Genomic DNA, 22,906 nt, shown 5'->3' with positions numbered 1-22,906 from the left:
ACACTTAAAGAAAACCAATGCATTGTCGCTAATCATCGAGGGGGGAAGGGGGGGGGTGCTCAGAGATGGGGGACCAAAAAGTAAGCAAGGAAAGCCTCAGTGGGATCCTGAGGCCTCCCTCTTTTAGAGGATACCTGAGGTGGCATGAGATAGACATGTGTATGTACAGTGCCTAGTACACAAATAACTATGCTGTATTACTTTTTTTTTTTTCCTTACTTTCTCTGGCTGAAAGAGTCAATCAGGTATGAAAGTGGCAGTTCCTCTCTGAGTCAGGACTGGGTCAGACTACAGTGTGACCCTCACTGATAAGAAATTACAGCTATAAGGGCCCGTTTCCACTGGAGCGAATCTATATGCGTTTTCTGTATGCAGTTTCGCATGACCAATATAAATCAATGGGCCTGTTTCCACTTGTCAGAAATTCTGTGTGGTGGACTGTGCTGAGCCATCAGAATTCGCACACCGCAAAGTTAGTGTGCGATTTGCCTGTTATGTAATTAATAGGAAAACGCATGCGTTTTCCTTATGCAAATTTTTCATGTGAATTTGTGTACGTTTTCACTTACAATCAATGTAAAAGCAGACAGGCACTGACATGGTTAAATTTGCATACTTAAAAACAGATGCAAATGTTAACACGTTTTTGCTTTAAAATTCGCATACAAACGCATCTGAATTTGTTTTTGCATTTTCCAACAGAATCGCACCGCACTAGTGGAAACTGGCCCTAAACCCCTTTCCTAGCAAAAAAAAATCACTTCTGAGAGCAGGAAAGAGATAAAAAGGGTCAGTAGTTAATAGATTTTAGCTCTGGCTTACTTCAATGAATGTTTCAAAAACAATAACCGTGAAAACTTAAAGTAGATTTAAATATAAAACTGTTAAATATTTTAGTCATTTTAGGAGGATAGATACAATTGTTTCATTAGTTTATTTTCAAGTCTGGTGTCCTGTGGTAAGTGTCTGATTTTGTACACAAGCTTCGGCTTTAAAGTTTGAAGAAGAAAAAAACACACTTTCACTTTCTATTTGCATAGAAAGCTGTGAGGCAGCTTTCTATGCTGAAACCCTCCATCTAGTAGACAAGATGTGATAGTGCGTTTAAAAAGAGGAAAAAAAAAAAACTTAGGCCCCGTTTACACTTAATCAGTTGGTACACGTTTTTTTTTCTTCTCCATAGCAATGCATTGTGAAAAAAAGTTCAGTTAAAACGCGTTAAGTGTGAAAGGTGCCATAGGAAAACATGGGACTTACTTTGAAAATTAGTTGACCTTTCGTTATAACTGAGAGCAACTGATTAAGTGTAAACGGGGCCATACTTTAAATAAAAATCCCATTAAAGTGGACCTGAACTCGCAACTTCCTCTCTGCACTAAACGATACACAACAGCATAACAACCTTTAAAGAAAGACTTTTGTTACAGCTAATACAAATCCTGAAATAAATGTGCACTGTGTTTTCATTGAATCAGACATTAACAGCCTGTGCTTTCAAATGAGCTTATCTGCCAGGGCAGTCAGGTGACACAGGGGAGAGATCAAATTACAACTTGTGATTAGACACAGATAAGGGAGAATTAGATGGACTAAACTCTCTAAATACATACAGGGTGCATTTCTCTGTTTTTCTTTTGTCCTGTGCAAGAGCCTAAGGGATGGAATTTTAAAGAGTACATCAATTGTTAGGGACTTGGCTTTCTATGTATGCATGCCATGAGGGTATATTTGTTTTGCAAATTAGCGATTGTAATTTGAGTAGAATACATACACCGGACAGCACAGTGGCGTAGTGGTTAGCGCTCTTGCCTTGCAGCGCTGGGTCCCTGGTTAAAGACCCAGCCAGGTCAACATCTGCAAGGAGTTTGTATGTTCTCCCCGTGTCTGCGTGGGTTTCCACTGGGCACTCCGGTTTCCTTCCACATCCCAAAAACATAGGTTAATTGGCTCCCCCCTAAATTGCCCCTAGACTGCAACACATACACTACACAATATAGACATAGGACTATGGTAGGGATTAGATTGTGAGAGGGACAGTTGGTGACAAGACTATATACTCTGTACAGCGCTGCGGAAGATGTCAGCACTATATAAATACTAAATAATAATAATACATTGTACTAGGAACATAAATTCAATGTTGTGGTAACCAGGACAAATGGGCAAATGTGAGTTTTATCTACAGTAGCAAGCCCAAGCAAAATGGAGAGATCAAAGTTACCTCAGCACACGTAAGTAGGCAAATGTCATTGGCACTCACATCCCATGACCAGTGCAGCCAGAGGATGATCAAAACACACAGTACTTGATCCTGTAGTGACAACACCTCGAATAGAAACGTACTCTAAACGCACTATAGATGTTAACAACTTGCTGTAATCCCGACATCCAGCGGGTAGCCTGCAGCTGGATCAGCCGCAAGGCTCTGCTCAGCGAAACTGTAGACAGCCACTGGCTGGCTGGTTTCCCTGGTCAGGTGATCTCCTAAACCTTGTTTCCACCCACTGTGCGCTCCATGGTGGTTACGAATTCTCTGTCAAGCCAGTAAAAGCCGGGGTGATGCTTCCTCTCTTGAAGAATTTGGATCAGTTTATTGAAAAAAGGTCTTTTATTCACGGGTGCTTACCCACTTCCTCAGGTCAGTGAAAAAACAGGTGCCTTAACTGCTGTGGCTGTGTAGCAAGCATGAGCACCTCTCTGAGAGGTTTGGGAGATCACCTGACTGGGAAATCCAACCAGCTGGTGGCTGTCTACAATTTCGCTGAGCGGAGCCTTGCACGCCGCAGGTTACTCGCTGAATGTCAGGATTACAGCAAGTTAACATTTATAGTGCGTTTTGAGCATGTTTCTATTTGAGGTCGGGTCACTACAGGATCAGGTACTGTTTTTTTCAAACAATCTTTATTTCAAAGTAGAAAACAGCGAATACAAAATTAGAGCGGCCATAGAAAAGGCCACTATTAACAAGCATACAGTATATCAATGCAATTACACAGCATGTTTAGTCTGATGACTTAATTAGCACTGATAACATCTTACAGAGACAAATACATTACAACAGGTGTAGATGAGGTTAAGCATTATCAATTTTAGGCTTAAGTTTTTGGCTTTTAGTTTTGGTCGCGTAATATTCATTGTTATGTCACAAAGAGGGGAAAGGGTAAGAATGGGCTCTCATTCGCAGGTCAGCTATCAAATATTTTGATTTTAGTTTTAATTTTAATAAGCTCTTTCGCGTATGGTCTTCTTTGTCCTGTTTATTTCATCATCATGACAAATCCGAGTTCTACCAACATCATATTGTTATATTTCTATAATCCTTTAACTAAATAAAGAAGAGAAGGATGGTCGTGGAGTGGGATCTACCGCTAAACGGTAAGTATCAGAATCTTAAAACACGTACCACTGTGACCACATAATGATAAATTTTTCTGACATTTCTTCACTTGTATGTATCAGCTCTTCCATCTTGGCTATTTGGTCAATTTTTTGAAACCAGAGAGAGATGGAGGGTGGTTCCAACGATTTCCAGTTTAGTGGGACACATGCTTTCGCCGCGTTCAGTAAATGTTTAACTAACGACTTTTTATAAGATCGTACCGTTTCTCTGGTTAAATGTAATAGGAAAACTTCTGGTTTCCAGTCAAGTTTTTCACTTGCAATTTCTGCAATCAGGGATTGCACCTGTCTCCAGAAGGGTACAATTTTATGACAACTCCACCAGATGTGGATCAGATTTCCCCTTGCATTCTCGCACCTCCAGCATGTGTCCGGAACCGCAGGGAAAATTCTATGGAGCCTAGATGGGGTTCTGTACCAGTGGGAGAGCAATTTGTAATTTGTCTCTTGTATGAGTACGCTACGGGAGCTTTTGTGTGTTAAGATACACACTTTCTCCCAATCTTCTTCATTTATTGTAGTTTGCAAACGCTGCTCCCATGCCCCCTTAAAGAGGGCTTCGAGTCCTTGAATTAAAGAAAGAAGTAGCTGATACATTGAAGCGACCATGTGTTTTTGGGGCGTTTTGAGCAAAACAGTTTGTTCAAAATCTGATAATTTCCTATTGATCTCACTACATGACTTAATAGTAGAAAGAAAACTTCTAAGCTGCAAAAGCTGCCAGAGAGGTGGATTTCGTATTGAGTTTTGAGCTACGGACTCCATATGGATTATTTTAGCATTGACTAAGAGGTCTTTCAGTAGGAGAGGCTCCAGTTCCCGAAGGTCCCCCAAAAAGTTAGCAGCACATCCTGCTGGAAATGTAGTTCGGAATCTTACAGATGACAAAGGTCCTAAAATTGTAGACAGTTTTGTTTCTTTACAACACCTTCTAAAACCTATTAGTGTGGCCCAGACAAGTGGATGTTTGTTTAATTCCCTAAAAGGAGATGTCAGACAGTCTATTTCTGAATTCCAAGGAAGCCATGCTATATCTGCTCCAAAAAATTGTCGTTCTAGACGAACCCAGTCCTTGTCCTGACCATTGCAGTGCCAATCCACAATTCTGCCCAATTGAACAGCTTGGTGATATCTCCAGAAATCGGGAAGTCCCGCTCCCCCATTTTCTTTAGAGAAAACCAACAGTGTCCTGCTGAGTCGAGGTGGTTTTTTTCCCCCATATACATTTAGAGATAAAGCTTTGGAGAGTAATAAACCATTTTTTGGGTATAAAAATCGGTAGTGTGGATAAATAGTATAGTATACGCGGGAGAATTGTCATCTTGACACATGCAATTCGTCCAAACCAAGATATAGGTTTCCCTGTCCAGTTTTCAAGAGTTTGCTTTGTCTTTTGCAAAAGAGGATCAAAATTTAGTCTGGAAATATCTTTAAGTTTGGAAGGGATTTGTACTCCTAAGTAAGTAATGCTCTCAGAGGCCCACTTAAAAGGGAAGTTGTCTTTACATAGCGCTAAAATATGTGGTTGCATAGAGATATTAAGTCCAAATGATTTAGTGAAGTTTATCTTCAGATTTGAGATATCAGCAAAGTGTGAGAACTCCAATATCAAATTGGGGATCGAGATGAGTGGCTGTGTCAAAAAGAACATCAGGTCGTCGGCATAGGCCGCTATTTTATAATCTTTATCACCGATTTGGACACCATGAATACTAGTATTTGAGCGGACTGCATTAAGGAGAGGTTCCATGGATAAAATAAAAATAAGGGGGGATAGTGGACAACCCTGTCTCGTGCCATTTTTAAGTTTAAATTTTTCAGACAAGGTACAATTTACTTTGACTTGAGCTGAGGGGTCACTATACAGTAAGCTGATCCAGGACATCATGTTCGGACCCAGTCCCACATCTCTCAAAAGAAAGGTCAGGTAATCCCACGCCACCCTATCAAAGGCCTTCTCGGCATCAGTGGAGAGAAAGCCAGTGATGAATGTTTATTGTTTTGATGGTGTTGTCCCTGGCTTCACGCCCAGGGACAAAACCAGCCTGATCTGTAGCAATCCACCCTGGGATGTGTGGCAATAATCTGTTCGCGAGAATTTTCGCGAACAGCTTAATATCTACATTTAGCAAGGATATAGGTCTATAGTTTTCACACATCAAGGGGTCCTTTCCTTCTTTATGAATTACTGTTATGTGCGCTGATAAAAGTTCAGAGGAGTGTCTGCTATCCTTTGAGATGTTGTTAAAGGCATTAACAAAGTGTGCAGCTAAGGTGCCTCAGTATAATTTATAGTACTGTGTGGTAAAGCCATCTGGACCTGGGCTTTTCCCAGCGGCACTTTGCTTTAACGCCAAGAAGAATTCATCCTCACTTATATCACTTTCTAAAGTCTCAATGTCTGCTTGTTTAAGCTTTTGAAGTCCAAATTTGCTCAGAAATTCTGTCATTCTATCATGCTTCAAAGAATGTTCCAGAGGTTCAGGAAGATTATAGAGATTGGAATAGAATTGAGCAAATTGCTGAGCAATTTCTTGGAGCTTGTATGTCTTGGTTTGGTCTTTTTTACGAATACATGCTACCTGGAGTTCAATTCGTCTATTTCTAAGTAATCTGGCTAGCATTTTCCCTGGTTTATTGCCCTCTTCATATAATGTTTTTTTCCCTTTAAGAAAGGTACATTGGGCCCTATGATAAAGCAGTTTTAAGAGCTGCTCTCTTTCTTTTCTCAACTCTTCTAGTTCTATGGGTGATAAGGACTGTTTGTGCAATCTCTGTAGATTCCGAACTCTCTGCGTTTGGGCATCTATTCCTGCATCCCTTTCTCTTTTAAGCTTCGCCCCCAGTTTCACCAAGACGCCCCTTATCACAGGCTTATGGGCCTCCCAGAGTGTCATCGGGTTTGTCTCGGGGTTTTTATTAGTTTCAAAATACTGTAGAATAACCTTTCTAATCGATTCTATTTTAGGATTATCTGACAATAGAGTAGGGTTTAATCTCCATAGCCATTGAGTTGGAGATGTTAGCCCCCAGAAGATCTTGGAGTGCACTGGAGCGTGATCTGAGATCGTAATTGTCCCTATCTCAGAATCGATTAATCTATGTAAATCTCTCTGCATAATCATAATATAGTCAATCCTGGTGTATTTTTTGTGCATATTTGAATAAAAGGTAAAGTCTCTGCCCGAGGGGTTTGATATCCTCCATGAGTCTAGTAACTGCAGAGAGTTGAGGCTATTTCGGATTTTTTTCAATGATTGAAAGGGTAAGGATGATGTGCCATTGGATGAGTCAAGTTTTGGTTCCAACGGAACATTTAGGTCGCCTCCTAAAATTAGGAGACCTTCGGTAAAACCCCTAAGCGTATGGATAGTCGCTTCTAAAAACTGCGATTGGCGTGCATTGGGGGCGTAAAGATTTGCTATAGTAACCAAGTCTCCCCGAATTTTCCCCTTCAAGAACAAGAACCTTCCCACTTCATCTCTCATGGAGTCCATAAGCTCAAAACCCAAACGTCTATGGATCAGTGTTGTAACGCCCTTAGTTTTCCCTTCTAAGTTAGTGGCATGGTAGACCTGGGGATACGATCTATGTCTTAACAAAGGAATTTTGTCTCTGCGAAAGTGTGTTTCTTGAATCATAGCTATTTCCGAGCCGTATTTGTGTAGTTCTCTAAGCAAAGAGCTTCTTTTTTCGGGTAAGTTTAAGCCTTTTACATGGTAAGAGGTCAGTAATAATGTGGTCGCTGACTTGCGTGCTTCCGCCCTTCCACTCATGTTGACAACAGCCAATGAAACTCCTGATCAAAATTAGTGTGCCAACGGTATGGCACCAGATAGAGTGATTGTCCTAAGGTGACCTAAAAACTAAGGATCACCCTTGATTGAATAGGACAGATTTGGGGATATCAGATATTTAAATATTAGTCTATGTAGTAGAAACTGTTGGCTGATATCAAAATAAGTAAATAAGCAGATAGTTATCCCCTTATGGGCGCAGTGGGTCGCACACAGCGGAGAAAGAATAGGCTTAGTCTGTAACACGCTTATCTTAAAGATTAAGAATAATATTCAAAATAGAGGGTACAAGCTAAGCAAATTAAGCCGAGTCATAACAATAGTACTCCTCTCCTATCTCATAATAATTTCCAATTGGGTCTCCCCCAGTATACATTATCCCAAGGTGTATGGAGCGCTAATCCGCTAACCAAGTAACTGACTATGGGCCTATAGTAAAGTAACTACTTCAATTTGCTAGCTATCTTAACCTAGGCATTAGTCTGTATATGTTCTAAGTTTCTTTTACAACTTTTTAATTCCAACAACTGGTCCATCTCCTCTTCCCTCTTGGTACATTTATCCCTTGTAAGCAATAGAGAAGGTTCATATTTAAGCAAGGGCCTGCCCAAAACATAGTTATCAACAGTATGAAAGCATTCTATTAGATAGGGCGGTAAGCTTTAGAACTTTATGTACCGGGATCGTTAGCTGTCTATCCATTATAAATTTTAATTTGGGGAGGAAGAGCTGTCCCTTTAAGACCACAAAAGTAAACATCATAACAATCATCATATCGTAATAGCATAATAAGCCAGTGATCATACTGCATTGGCTAGCAGATATTTTACATGCGTAGGCCTCTATTACCAAATTCCTGATGAGGAAAGCCAAGAAAGAAAAATAAAAGTTCAATGTGAAGATTATTCTCCAGGGTCCTCTGAGGATCTATCCCTGCTATCTTGGCTGGGGGAGTAGTCTCTACGACGTTGCATTTTTACCCTTGATGATCTTCCAGAGTTTTTAGGAAGATTACGAGATCTTCTCGGAGGGACCCTCGGTCAGGGGCCTCCTGCTGGTACTAGTGCTCCAGCAGAATACATACGGTCCAAGACCACGGGGAGACGAAATTCTCCGTAAAAATCAGGTACCTCCACCACTGAAATGTTCAAAATGTCACAGAAACGCCGGACGTCTTCCGGATACTGCACTACCGCAGTGCGACTGTCACGTGTAGCCACAAGGCCAAAGGGAAATTTCCACTTGTAAGTAATCCCGGCACGGCGGAGTTCCGCCAGCAGCGGTTTGAGTGAGCGTCTATTCTTGAGAGTGATATGTGACAAATCCTGGAAAAGTTTTATTTCAATGTCATTGAACATGATGCCATCTTCTTGTTCTCTGGCTTTACCCATTATTTCTTCTTTGAGGGAGTAGTTAGTGACGCAACATATAACATCTTTAGGAGAGTCTGCATCAGACCTGGGAGGTTTTAATGCTCTGTGGGCTCGATCTAGTTCTATAGGGGAGTCCTTGGGGCGCTCCAATAAGCTGTTAAAGATGGATAATAAGGCAGAAGGGATATCTACTTGCTGCACAGATTCAGGGATCCCCTTCACCCTAATATTATGTCTTCTTCCCCTGTTGTCTAGATCTTCCAAGTGCCTATTCGTTTCTATCAGATAGAGGTTATGTGCCACCGAGGCTTGCTGCAGCTCTTCAATCGCTGCATCTCTGTTATCTCCTGCCTTTTCAACCTCCTCAATGCGGGATACTAGTCCCTGCAGGTCCTCTTTGAGATCCAATAACGCCCCTGACATATTGTTCTTTATATCAGTTGCCAGGGAAGTCATGTCTGACATCGTGGGCAGCTGCTTCATATAGGTAAACATGTCCATTACACTCACCGCAGACTCTTGTGTAGTTCCAGCTCTCGTACCGCTCTCTGCGGCATGTGCATGGGAGGAAGCCGGCGCCATCTTGGCAGAATCTCGTCCGTGCTCTTCTGTCCGAGATTTGAACATAGAGGGTATGCTGCGACTCCCATGTGACCCGGAGTCTCCCTGAGGTCCCTGGGGCTGCCCAGTCTTGCTTCCCTTGGTCGCCATGTCGTAGGTTAGGTGCACACCTTAGTAGGAGAGGAGTCTCTATCGGAGCTCGTGCTTCAAGCGGCCATCTCCGTTGCGCGCTAGCCACGCCCCCCCAGGATCAGGTACTGTTTTAATCATCCTCTGGTTGCACTGGTCGTGGGACGTGAGTGCCAATGACATATTTGCCTATTTTCTTGCGCTGAGGTAACTATTTTAAAACACTAGTAGTTGAAAATGGAGAAAGTTTCATTTTTTTCCTAACTTGCATAGAAAACAAAGTAAATTGCCTATAAAAAGCCTAATTGGTAGCGCAAAAAAACAAGATCTACATCATTTTAGTTGAGACCAGTAGTGATAACGTTATTGGTGAATAAATTGGAGGAGAACTGAAATGAGAAAATTGCTCTGGTCCATAAGGGGAACACATCCTGTAGTGGTTAAGAGATCCAGCAGGGACAAATTTACAGTGAATTCTCAGGGATTGCATATACAGCTTGGTGCTGTATTGAAAATCTGGGAGCGTGCACTAGGGCTTTATGAATGAAGCCGTATTGAGGTTTTCTGGATTTCATACTAGGGCTAGACCTTTTTCTTTCTTTTCTTTTTTTTTTCAATTGCAATTGCTTTTCACAAAAAGAAATATTTGAGTTGAATGTCAAAGCTGTTATATGGTATCTGTAAAGCACATTTCTTATCTGATAACTAAAGTGGTCTTCCACCAACAAAAAACAATCCTCATCAGATCAGCTATATATGTTAAAATTACCAAACTGACATGCCTTCTGTGCTCTGGTTCCGACAATGCAGTACATTCGAGAGACTTTTCTACAGAAAATGAGCCATTCTCACCAATAAGTCCCTGCTATTCCTACGGATGTGCTCTCCTCCCTCATACAGCGATTGATTCAATGCAGTAAGCCTAGAGACACGTGCATGAATTGTTACTTCCTGATATGTGAAAACTACTTGGTAAACCCAAAACCAGTGGCACAAACAGTTTTTGAGAAGCCATATGTGCAAATCGATATATTGTTGCAAATAGCAATTTTATATTTTTACTTCTGTGCAAAACCTATATTTTGAATGTCAGATGAATGATTTTACTCCCTTAACTGTTCATGTTTACATTTCCCAACAGTTAAACCCTTCATATTTTGTTTTTATTTCAACCCAGAGCGATGCCTTGAAGACCATGAACTTGTATTAGATGTTCAGGCCATGATGTCCAGTGAAAGTAAATTTCTGTTCAGGAAGAATTATGCAAAATATGAATTTTTCAAGAATCCTGCTGTAAGTAGATAAAATAAGGCATGATTTAAAAAGACCATGTACCCACTGACATGTTTGCAGGGTACACCATGTAAGTTTGTGTGCAGTTGAACAGTCTAATACAATTTAGTGAGTAGGAAATGTCCACTATTGGTAAAATGCATCATACTCTGATGCATTTTACCAATTTGAGCTACATCATTAACCTGGGTGTGTCAGATCTGTTCTGGCATTGCAATTAAATGGATTGTATGCATATAGTGTGTACAAGCCATTAGGGTGCGACAAGTAAAAGCTATGTACACACGCTATATAAAAGTCGGTGGAAACCTCCTAATGGTAGATTTCGCCTTATTGGGTGAAAAATGTAGCAACAGATATCAGTCATTTTGCCCCATCCATGCAACGGACCAACTCTGAAGACCATTGGACAGATATCGTGCAGTCGGTCATGTTTGTGCAATGTCATTTAAATGTTCGAATGTCTCTTGTGCTTATGCATGCTGTATTTAAATGAGTTGTTGTTTTGCTATATTGTTGAGTGGACAACCTAGTTGGAGAGACCTATCATTCGTCTTTGTCGCCTGCAAAGTAGTTTTCACGATGTTTTTGTTTTTGTTTTTTGTGTCGACTTTTGTATAGCGCATGTATGGATCTTAAAATGAAGTAGCAAATCTCAACTGGATTTGGTAAACATTTGCACTTGGATAACAAGTCTGCAAATCTTGCCTAGATCAAATCAGAAAGCATTGCGGGAAGCTGAGGGACTTTCAAACTAGTGGCCGGTTAACTCCTTTTGTTGATCCACATTTGCCTTGTTGGTGTAAATTCTTGTAGACCTGTTTGATTCTTGTCTGAGGTGGTTGTTCAAGGCGGCCTCTGCATAGGATCCCGTGTGTGTACAGCTGCCCTAGTCCCAATTGATGCTTCGGCAAGCAAGCTATATTGCAGATTGACTCTGCAATTGACTCTGCATTTTGTGTGCTCAGCCAGCCTGCTCCATATCACTTTCATGTGCTGTGCGGTCAGCCCTACACCTCCCTCCATAGCATGTCACTAGCCTAGGGGCTAGCAACTTGCTGGTACCCCATTGAGCCAAAACTTTGGGCCAAGTACTGATCCTTGTGGGCAATTATTTAAAGGTTCGTAGCGAGCTGCTTGCGCAGTCTGAGCTATGAGGGGGCCCCGACAATGGAACTACTAAGTGGAGGGGAACGGGGGAAGCTTCTGGAGGATCCTTTTTTAGGTCTCCATAACTGGAGTTGTTAGGCAGCCGGTCCCGAAAGGGTTAAGGCTCTGACATGCTGTGCCCACTTCCTGCTTTGGCCTGCCCAGGGAGCAGGTTGGACACATGGTAATAACCAGTGAATTGGAGAAATAATATTTGCATAGCGCTTTTCTCCTGGCGGACTCAAAGCACTTGAGACCTTCACTCATTAAGGGTGCACTTAATAGGCCACCCTGCAGTGTTAGGGAGTCTAGCCCAGGGACTTCTTACTGAATAGGTAGCAGCTTACTGAATGGAACAGCCAAGATTTGAACCCTGATCTCTTATGGCAGAGGCCAGCCTTTAAAATCTGTTGTGATTAAACTGATTACATGCTTCTCAATGAGTTCTGCTACATACAGACACCTCCTAGCATAACACACGCGCGCTTTCCTTGCCTCACATTTTTATGCAATAGCTAGTCTATTAGCCACCTGTCTCAGAGTCTGCTACTTATTAACCACAACTGTTTATTGCCAGCCCGGACCACAACTTGTTTCCTAACTATGCAACCACCAGATATCAGCATGCAACGGTTTTATCCTCAGAGAGAAGAAGATACTCTAGGAGTCTGTCTATAATGGGGTAATCCCAGGGGCTGCAAATTGGTGGCTATTAAGAGGCACACAAGTCTAATGTCCACTATGGGAGATCACCCAAAATCCCTTGCTCTGTTGAAGACTCACTTCAGACACCACATCTTAGAACAGCGCACACCTACCACTGGTGCCAGGATCAGCGCTCACAACAAGTCTCATTATACACTTGTATATCTCTATATATCTATCTATAGCTCTCTAGATGTATAGATCTCTCTCTCTCTCTCTCTCTCTCTCTCTCTCTCTCGTATTTTTCAGACTAAAACACTCCGAACCATAAGACACACCTAGGTTTAGAGGGCAAAAAACGGGAAAAAATATTTTAAACCTGGTGCTTCTATGGTGTAGGGGCGTTTTGCGGAGCTTCCCCCCCAAACCGAATCTATCTCCTAAGCTACACTGTCCATCGACACTAACCCTTGAGGCCCCCAATTACACTAACCCACCCTGTCACCATCAATTACACTAATATCCACTAACTACCCTAACCACTGCTGCCCCTCAAGGTCATTAACCCACCCTGTCACCACCTATTAAACTACTGGTAAAAGATCATTAGTCTCTAGGAATGCTGGCACAACTGTATACCGTATGTAATGGCTTAGCAGTGGGTATGTAATACTGTATTGTGGTGTAATCATGCTTCAGCAAGCAATACTATACCTGTGAAGAAACCTGCTGCCCGTGCACAGTAATGCCAGGATGATGTAGGGGTGGGTGGAGATTTACTTCTGCCCATCACGATAGCAGGGCAACTAGTGGAGGGCTGAGTATCAGCGTGGAGTGTACTGGTGGGCGGAGATCGTCTTTACTTCTTCCTGCCAATCAGTGCATGATGTTTCAGCGCAAAGTTTGCTGTTCGGTTTCTGACATGGAGGCGAGTCTTCAGGAAAGTGGCGGCGGGCATACAGGCAGAAGTGGCGGGGAAGGCAGGGGCGATTGCCTTATTAGACCACAGCGGCCATTTGAATAAAGGCAAGTCTGCAAGGGGACACGGACGCAAATTTCCGATAACGAGCGGTGGATTGCAGAGCAAGGAGCAGCGGTGATTGGTCGCATCGGAGCACAGCCAGGCTGACCGGCTATTTGGCTACAGGCACAGAGACAAGTCTGCAAGGGGACACATAGGCAAGTTACTGCTAATTGGCGGCGGATAGCAGAGCAAGGAGCGATGGTGATTGCCGCATGGGACCACAGACGGGCTGAGTAGGCGCCAACAGTACCACCGTTTAATGGGGACAACGGGCATGGAGCAGTGGCTGCAGTGGAGAGCAGAGAGACCGCGCAGAGCCGACCTCCACTTTTGGGGGAGAAAAAGTGCGTCTTATGGTCCGAAAAATACGGTGTGTATGTATATATGTGTGTATGTATGCATGTGTAGGGAGAGAGAGATAGATATATATACATATGCATATATAGATAGATAGATAGATAGATAGATAGATAGATAGATAGATAGATAGATAGATAGATATAGCTATCTGTGTGTGTGTGTGTGTGTGTGTGTGTGTGTGTGTGTGTGTGTGTGTGTGTGTGTGTGTGTGTGTGTGTGTGTGTGTGTGTGTGTGTGTGTGTGTGTGTATATATATATATATATATATATATATGTATATATATTATATATATTATACAATACAGAGCCTTCTAAAAAAAATTGCATATTGTGATAAAGTTCATTATTTTCTGTAATGTACTTATAAACATTAGACTTTCATATATTTTAGATTCATTACACACAACTGAAGTAGTTCAATCCTTTTATTGTTTTACTATTGATGATTTTGGCATACAGCTCATGAAAACCCAAAATTCCTATCTCAAAAAATTAGCATATCATGAAAAGGGTCTCTAAATGAGCTATTAACCTAATCATCTGAATCAACTAATGAACTCTAAACACCTGCAACAGATTCCTGAGGCTTTCAAAAACTCCCAGCCTGGTTCATTACTCAAAACCGCAATCATGGGTGAGACTGCCGACCTGACTGCTGTCCAGAAGGCCATCATTGACACCCTCAAGCAAGAGGGTAAGACACACAAAGAAATTTCTGAGCGAATAGGCTGTTCCCAGAGTGCTGTATCACGGCACCTCAGTGGGAAGTCTGTGGGAAGGAAAAAGTGTGGCAGAAAACGCTGCACAATGAGAAGAGGTGACCAGACGCTGAGGAAGATTGTGGAGAAGGACAGATTCCAGAACTTGAGGGACCTGCGGAAGCAGTGGACTGAGTCTGGAGTAGAAACAGCCAGAGCTACCGTGTACAGGCGTGTGCAGGAAATGGTCTACAGGTGCCGCATTCCCCAGGTCAAGCCTCTTTTGAACCAGAAACAGCGGCAGAAGTGCCTGACCTGGGCTACAGAGAAGCAGCACTAGACTGTTGCTCAGTGGTCCAAAGTACTTTTTTCATATGAAAGCAACTTTTGCATGTCATTCGGAAATCAAGGTGCCAGAGTCTGGAGGAAGACTGGGGAGAGGGAAATGCCAAAATGCCTAAAGTCCAGTGTCAAGTACCCACAGTCAGTGATGGTCTGGGGTGCCATGTCTGCTGCTGGTGTTGGTCCACTGTGTTTTATCAAGGGCAGGGTCAATGCAGCTAGCTATCAGGAGATTTTGGAGCACTTCATGCTTCCATCTGCTGAAAAGCTTTATGGAGATGATTTCATTTTTCAGCATGACCTGGCACCTGTTCACAGTGCCAAAACCACTGGTAAATGATTTACTGACCATGGTATTACTGTGCTCAATTGACCTGCCAACTCTCCTGACCTGAACCCCATAGAGAATCTGTGGGATATTGTGAAGAGAAAGTTGAGAGACGCAAAACCCAACACTCTGGATAAGCTTAAGGCCGCTATCGAAGCATCCTGGGCCTCCACAACACCTGAGCAGTGCCATAGGCTTATTGCCTCCATGCCACGCCGCATTGAAGCAGTCATTTCTGCAAAAGGATTCCCAACCAAGTATTGAGTGCATAACTGAGCATTAATTATTTGAAGATGTGTGCATGTACGGAGGGAAGCCACGCCCCCTTCATTTCAGGGGCTCAAAAGTTCTTGGACAATTGACTCAAAGGCTTTTTCATAGGAGGGTGTGGGGAAGTCTGTGTCATAATGCCATTGTCAATTAAAGCAGACCTTGACTCTGAACTTCCTCTGTTCTAAAAGTTAAGCAAGGGCATAATAACCTTTAAAGAAAAATATATTTTTGTTACAGCTGATACAAATTCTGCAATAAATCTACAGTGTTTCTACCACTGCTTTCATGGGAGTAGTCATATTTTTAACATCCAGTGCTTTCAAATGAGCTTATCTGCCGTGGCTGTCAACTGATATAGGGGAGAGATCAAACTATAACTTGCGATTAGACACAGATGAGGGGGAATTAGACGGGCTAAACTGTCTAAACACATATAGGGTGCATTTATCTGTTTACCTTCTGTCCTGTGCAAGAGTTCATGTCTACTTTTAGTAGATTAAAGCCCTGGGGTTGATTTGAGGTGTGGTGCTTGCATGTGAAAGATTTTGCTGTGAACAGACGTGATCAAAGGAGATCTCTTCATGCAAAGCTGCAAAAACAGAAAAAAACCCCATCCAGGAATTGCTACAATATTACGAGTGGCAAAATATAGTTTGGTCCATCCTGAGATAGAAGCCAAGCACTGGTGAACTCACCAACAACAAAAAAGGCCTAGATGTCCACAGAAGTCAACATAGGTGGATGATTGCAGAATCATTTCCATGCTAAAGAGAGAAACCTTCAAAACAGCCAACTGAGTGAACAGCTCTTCCCAAGGGATAGGCATATCAATATTCAAGTCTACCATAAAGAGAAGACTACATGAAAGTAAAGACAGAGGGTGCACTGCAAGGTGCAAGCCACTCATAAGCCTCAAGAATAGAAAGGTTATATTGGACTTTGTTAAAGAACATCTTAAAAAATCCCAACATAGTAAGAGGCACACAAAGGTACATAAAATATAGTGAAAACCGCTAAAATGACAAATAAGTGGCTTACGTTAGCAATAAAACTTTATAGCATTACATTTATTATGCACGGGCAACATGCTTTGCAGGCCTAAGACCACTTCCTCAGGCCAATAGTAGAGCGACTGGAATCTGTTAAGCCAAACAATGAGGCGCTCATGGTCCCGCTTAACAGATTCCTGTGGCACTATAATTGGCCTTGTGAAATACGTTGTCAGTGCATAATTTTCAGTGCTATATGAAGTCCTTATTGAGGTAAGCCACCTTTTAGTTTTTAACTATATTTTATATACCCCTGGGCACCTCTTTACCACCTGTTGACCAGTAGCACCCCTCCAATGGAGGGTGAAAAGCACATGTGGCTCTTCCACGTCTTGTGCCAGTTATGTTTTTTCCAAGAGAGCGATTATGCCCAGGTTTCTCTGGACACCCTAGTGGAGTTGGGTTTGTGCATATACACCTGCATCAAGTGGTTGGTTGCCCTCATGCAACCTACCTTGTGTGAGTACCTTATTTCTTTACCGTACTTTGCTCCATATTGTGGCATATTGTTATGAGTTCCCGTTGTGTCTGTGCTTGCTTTTTAAGGTGTCAGGTCGCGCCTTCCCCCCTTTTTTAAAAAAAGCCAGCATAGGTATGGAAAAACATATACTGTATTTGTCGCCGTATAAGACGCACTTTTTCTCCCCCAAACATGGGGAGAAAAAGTCCCTGCGTCTTATACGGCAAAGGCAGGGAATCCCCAACTTAATAATGCCCGCCGTTCTGAACCGCTGACTCGCCTTCCCCATGCCTGCCCGAGTCTCCTGGCCCCCTCCCGGAAGGAAGTGTCAATAGCGGCGGCAGCTTACCTTTGGCAGGCTCCTGCGCTGATCCTAGATGATTGCGCTGCCCCCCGCTAGCCTCCTCTGCCTCCTCCCTGCTTTTCTGGCCCCCCCGGGTGAAGGAATAAGTAGCGGTAACTTACCTCCGCAGTGCGCCCGCGATGACTGCAGACGTCCGTCTTCCAGGCACTTCTCGCTCTAGTGACCGGCTTTGAACTGTGCGTCATCAGTTCAAGCCGGCCACTAGAGCGAGAAGTGCCTGGAAGACGGACGTCTGCAGTCATCGCGGGCGCACTGCAGAGGTAAGCTACCGCTACTTATTCCTTCACCCGGGGGGGCCAGAAAAGCAGGGGGGAGGCAGAGGAGGCTAGCGGGGGGCAGCGCAATCATCTAGGATCAGCGCAGGAGCCTGCCAAAGGTAAGTTGCCGCCGCTATTGACACTTCTATCCGGGGGGCCAGGAGACGCAGGTGGGAGGGAGGAAGGCTGGGGGGGAGGGGGGGGAAGAGGACATATGGGGGGCACTGGAGGACATATGGGGGCACAGGAGGACATATGGGGGGCACAGGAGGACATATGGGCGGCACAGGAGCACACATATGGGGGCACACAGGACACATGGGGGGCACAGGAGGACATATAGGGGCACAGGAGGACACATGGGGGGGCGCAGAAGTACACATGGGGGGCACATGAGGACACGGGGGGCACATGAGAACACACAGGAGGACACATGGGGGGCACAGAAGGACACGTGGAAGGGCACATGAGGACACAGGACACATGGGGGGCACAGAAGGACACATGGGGGGCTTATTAGGACACACATGGGGGGCACAGGAGGACACATGGGGGGCACAGGAGGACACACAGGACACATGAGGATATGGGGGGCACAGGAGCACACGAGGACACACAGAAGTACATGTACAAGACGCTCCTGGAATATGGACGCACCAGGTTTAGTATTTTTTTTTCCCTGGTTTTTGCCCTCTAAACCTGGGTGCGTCTTATATTCCGGAGCGTCTTATACAGCGCGAAATACGGTATATATATTTTATTTTATTTTTTTTAGACCGATCAAACCAAGATCAACCTTTACTGACAAAATATGGAGAAGACATGGAATAGATCATTCTCCAAAGCATACTACATAATCTTTAAAACATGGACAGAAGCAGCCAAATTAATTCTGAAGTGTTCAGAGACAAACTGTCTGCTCAAATCCAGCTAAATGCAGTCAAATTGATTGGGCACTGTTTCATGATACAGATGGACAATGACCTAAACCATACAGCCAAAGCAACCCAAGAGCTTATTAATGCAGTGAAGTGGAAAATTCTTGAATCACCAAGTCAGTCAAGTGATCTTAACCCAATTGAGCATGCATTTCACTTGTTGAAGACTAAACTTCGGACAGAAAGGCCCCCAAACAAAAAGCAACTTAAAGCCACTGCGGTAAAGACCTGGCAGAGCATTACAAATGAGGAAACCCAGCATCTGGTGGTGCCCATGAGTTCAAGACTTTAGGCTGTCCTTGCCAACAAAGGGTTTTTAATCAAGTATTATGGAAAACCATTTTGCTTTCTTAAAACAGAAAGAATTTGCGATAATTCAGGTTGGAGTGAGCTCCGAGATGTCTCCTAGTGCATCACTGCTGAATATATGCAAATTAACCATTGTTGACCTTAGAAGTTAAACACACCTTCAGATCCGCTGGAATGCAATGATGTGTCAGCTTGTTAATTTGTACAGAGCCATATTAATTCAACAGCTAGTCGGACTCCCCGGTCAGGTGATCCGCAATACTTCTGACTTCTGCTTCCTGTGCGTTCCACACTGCTCTCCTCTGCTCAGTCAAAAGTGAGCAACTACGCCGCTCATTGGTGAAGCAATTCTTGTTTAATAGCACATAGGGGTGCCCACACTTTTTTGACTCGCGAGCTACTTTTAAATTTCCCGAGCTCAAGAGATCTACCAACATTTAAAATAGCCAGGTATAGCTGCCCTTAATATAGGTAGCTAGGCATAGGTGCTCCCCATATAGATAGCTAGGCATAGTTTCCCCAATATAGATAGCTAGGCATAGGTCCCCCCCATATAGCTCGGCATGGGTGCCCCCCATATAGATAGCTAGGCATAGGTTCCCCCCACATATAGATAGCTATGTATAGGTGCCCCCCACATATAGATAGCTAGGCATATATGTCCCCCACGTAGATAGCTAGGCATAGGTTCCCCTCACATATAGATAGCTAGGTAAACGTGCCCCCCATATATATGGGTAGCTAGACATATGTGCCTTCCGTAAAGATAGTTAGGCATATGTGCCTGCCATATAGATAGTTCGGCTCCCTCCCTCCACCAGGCGCTGGTCTCATCCACCCCCCTTCACTCACCCTGCATGCCCGGAGGAGCATGCAGCACTGAGACATCTGATAGCGGCGAACAGCGGTGTAGAGGAGAGCGGAGGGTAACGGCGTGTATACAGGCAAAGCACTTCCTGTATACACGTCCTCACCCATGGCTCTCCTCTCCACTGCGGATTGCCGCTAATCAGATGTCACGCAAGGCATGCAGGGTCAGCGACGGAGATCCAGGCAACACAGTCATTGAGGACTGGAGAGAGCGGCAGGCCAGACAAAGGAAGTGGGAGAGCTGGGGAGGAAGGAGGTGGGCGGGACGCGGCTCTTCCATTGCACCCATTGGCTGTGTGCTGCTCTGCATATGGCAGCAGAGCAGCACAATCAGACGGTACGCCAGCGCTGCATATAGTCAGCGTCTGGCGTACTATTTTAAAATGCCAACGCGATCTACCCAGCAGTCCTTCGCGATCTACTGGTAGATCGCGATCGACGTATTGGCCAGCCCTGACATAGTAAAACGTAGTATCCACTACCCGACTCGAGTTTCGGCTCTTGCCTACGGGGAGTCCGTCTAGCTGGGTCCTGCTTGATGTTCGCAGAGCGGAGCCGCGTTGCTGACATAGCCGCAGGCTCTCGCATGGATGTCGGGATTACATCAAGAAATCTACATTCTTAGTGCAGTGTGAGCACTTTCATCTAAGGTGGGACCACTACAGGACTACTATTTCCTGGCCTAATCGGTCTGCACCTGAACTGTCCAACTTTATGCACTGAGGCATCTGACATTACTTCTTAACACTTTTGGGCTTTGGAGCCAGCCCGCCTTAGCAGCATCCCTGCGCTACTTTGTTTGTATATTGATACTCTGGAAGAAGCTTACTTCTTATTTTTATTTCTTTACATGTATTTTAAATTTAAAGATTTTCGCAACAGAGGTCCTTTAAGTTTAAGAAGAAGAAACTTGGTTTCGAAAGCTTGCAGAAAAATCTTGTACAGTTATTAAAGTTATCACCTAAACATCTTTTGTCTTTGGATATACAAAACAAAAAGTGTCTCAAGGTGTCCCTCTTTCTCATTTCAGAAAGTTTAGATCTGTTTTTGGCATATCAAAAACTGCTTAATCAGAATTTCGATCACATCTCTACCAGATAGTAGAACATGTCTTTTTCTCACCCATATTTTTTGTTCCTACACAGTTGTTTACCAAACCAATCTCTTATATTGAACAATGGCACCTTTGTAGATATAATTGTAATATCTTCTTGACTATGTACTGTGTGCACAGTATGTTCGGTTATATCTCTGTGCCATGCACTAATGGTTACCATCATGTTTTTCAGACTTTCTTTCCAGAACAAATGGTAGCCTGGTGTCAACAATCAAATGGAAGCCTTCCCCAGTCTGATTTATTGCAGGTAATGTTTGTTCGTGAAATGTGTAGTATTGTTAAACTTATAATATGTATTGGGTGATTACTAGGGAAGGTCAATGACATGCAAATCATTCTGAGTTCTTACGTAATGTGAATTCTGGATGCACATTTGTGTATTTTCAAGCTGCATACATTTGCTTGTAAGATCTGCATAATCCTGTATCGCCTCAGAACAATTTATCTACTTGACCACCTCTAGTCATCCATTATAAAATATACACTCATGATTTGGTCCTCCATTAAACTGTTAACCGCTGCACACACTTTTTTGGAAAGTAATGTGGAATTAACTGAAACTAACCAAGTGTTTGATAATCTGACACTTGTGCCAAGAGTCTGGTTATTTTAATGTAATGTGCTGCCTCTTTAGGGCCCGTTTCCACTATCACGAATTCGCATGCGGTGCCCGCATGCGAATTCGCATAGCCAGTGCAAGTGGATGGGACTGTTTCCACTTGTGCGTTTTCCTGCACGTTTTTCTGTGCAGAAAAAATCTGCAGGGTAGGGCCCTCAGAATTCGCCTGCGTGTGGAATGCAGGCGAATCGCACGCAATGTATTTAATAGGGAAATCGCATGCGTTTTCCTCATGCGTTTTTTGCCGCGATTTCGCATGCGATTTCGCATAGGTACCCATGTTAATTCACACAGGCAGTGACATGGTTAAAATCGCATCACCCTTACCTATGCGAAATCGCGGCAAAAAACGCATGCGGAATCGCACCCGCATGCGATTTTCCTGCGGTGATTCGCCGGCGATTCCGCAACGCTATAGTGGAAACGGGCCCTTATTGTGTTAAAGCACACCTATACTGAGAGGGCTATGGATGTTGACATACTTACTTTTAAACAATGCAGATTGCCTGGCAGCCCTGCTGAGTTTCTATCTCTAATGTTAGGTACACACAATACTATTTTCTGGCAGATTTACCTGCCAGATTGATTTTTTTTCCAACATGTCCGATCTGATTTTCTGATCGATTTCCGTTCACTTTTTATGGAAATCGATCGGAAAATCAGATCGGACATATTGGAAAAAACATGGGTGTGTGGTACATTGGTCAGATTTTTGAATGGTTACAAAAATTGATTGCAAAATATAAAAAATAAGTATGGCAGCCATTATATCCCTCTCAGTTCAGGTGTACTTTAACCTCAAGATACCTATATAATTTTTAAAATGTCACGTTTAATGTGACACTGAAGCAGAGAAAAACCTTATGATACAATAAATTGTATGTGTAGTACGGATGATTTCTAGAACATTACTAGCAAACAAGTCTCATTTTTCAGTTCTAGCCTATATATAATATTTACGTTTGTGTGTGTGTATGTACGTGTGTGTGTGTATGTATATATATATATATATATATATATATATATATATATATATATATATATAATTTGCAGCATTCTCTAATATTTGCAGTTTAAAAGTGTGCAATTTGTATTTTAAATGATGAAACAGAGCAAAGCTAATGACCCTTTGCACTTCCTGGCAGTAAAACCTTAAAGGACCACTATCGCGAAAAAATTGTAAAATTTAAAATACATGTAAACACATATAAATAAGACTTATGTTTCTCCCGAAGTAAAATGAGCCATAGATTACTTTTCTCCTATGTTGCTGTCACTTACAGTAGGTAGTAGAAATCTGACAGAACTGACAGGTTTTCGGCTAGCCCATCTTCTTGGGGGATTCGAAGCATGGCCTTTATTCTTTATAAAGACTCTCCCTGAAAAAGATTGATACAAAGATGCTGGCCAGCCTCCCTGCTCACCGTACTTTTTTTTTTTTTAAATTTTGTGTGTTTTTGAAAATAAAGAAAAATCCTGAGAATCCCCCATGAGGAGATGGACTTGTCCAAAACCTATCAGTTCTGTCAGATTTCTACTACTTACTGTAAGT

The 22,906-nt window shown here is 43.0% G+C and overlaps 1 protein-coding gene across 3 annotated transcripts in view; it reads left to right on the top strand.

Annotated features, from left to right (window-relative positions):
- Nucleotides 1–22,906, top strand: part of GRB10 (growth factor receptor bound protein 10) — a 307,083-nt gene that overhangs the window by 223,622 nt on the left and 60,555 nt on the right. For all 3 annotated transcript variants that reach the window (XM_068234549.1, XM_068234547.1, XM_068234548.1), the window contains 2 exons: nucleotides 10,437–10,552; nucleotides 20,908–20,982. In XM_068234549.1, coding sequence (XP_068090650.1) covers nucleotides 10,437–10,552; nucleotides 20,908–20,982 — 191 coding nt within the window. The remainder of the gene's footprint in view (nucleotides 1–10,436; nucleotides 10,553–20,907; nucleotides 20,983–22,906) is intronic.

The sequence above is a fragment of the Hyperolius riggenbachi genome, chromosome 5 (assembly GCF_040937935.1).
Source record: "Hyperolius riggenbachi isolate aHypRig1 chromosome 5, aHypRig1.pri, whole genome shotgun sequence".
Taxonomy (NCBI): domain Eukaryota; kingdom Metazoa; phylum Chordata; class Amphibia; order Anura; family Hyperoliidae; genus Hyperolius; species Hyperolius riggenbachi.
This window is presented reverse-complemented; position numbering and strand designations above follow the sequence as displayed.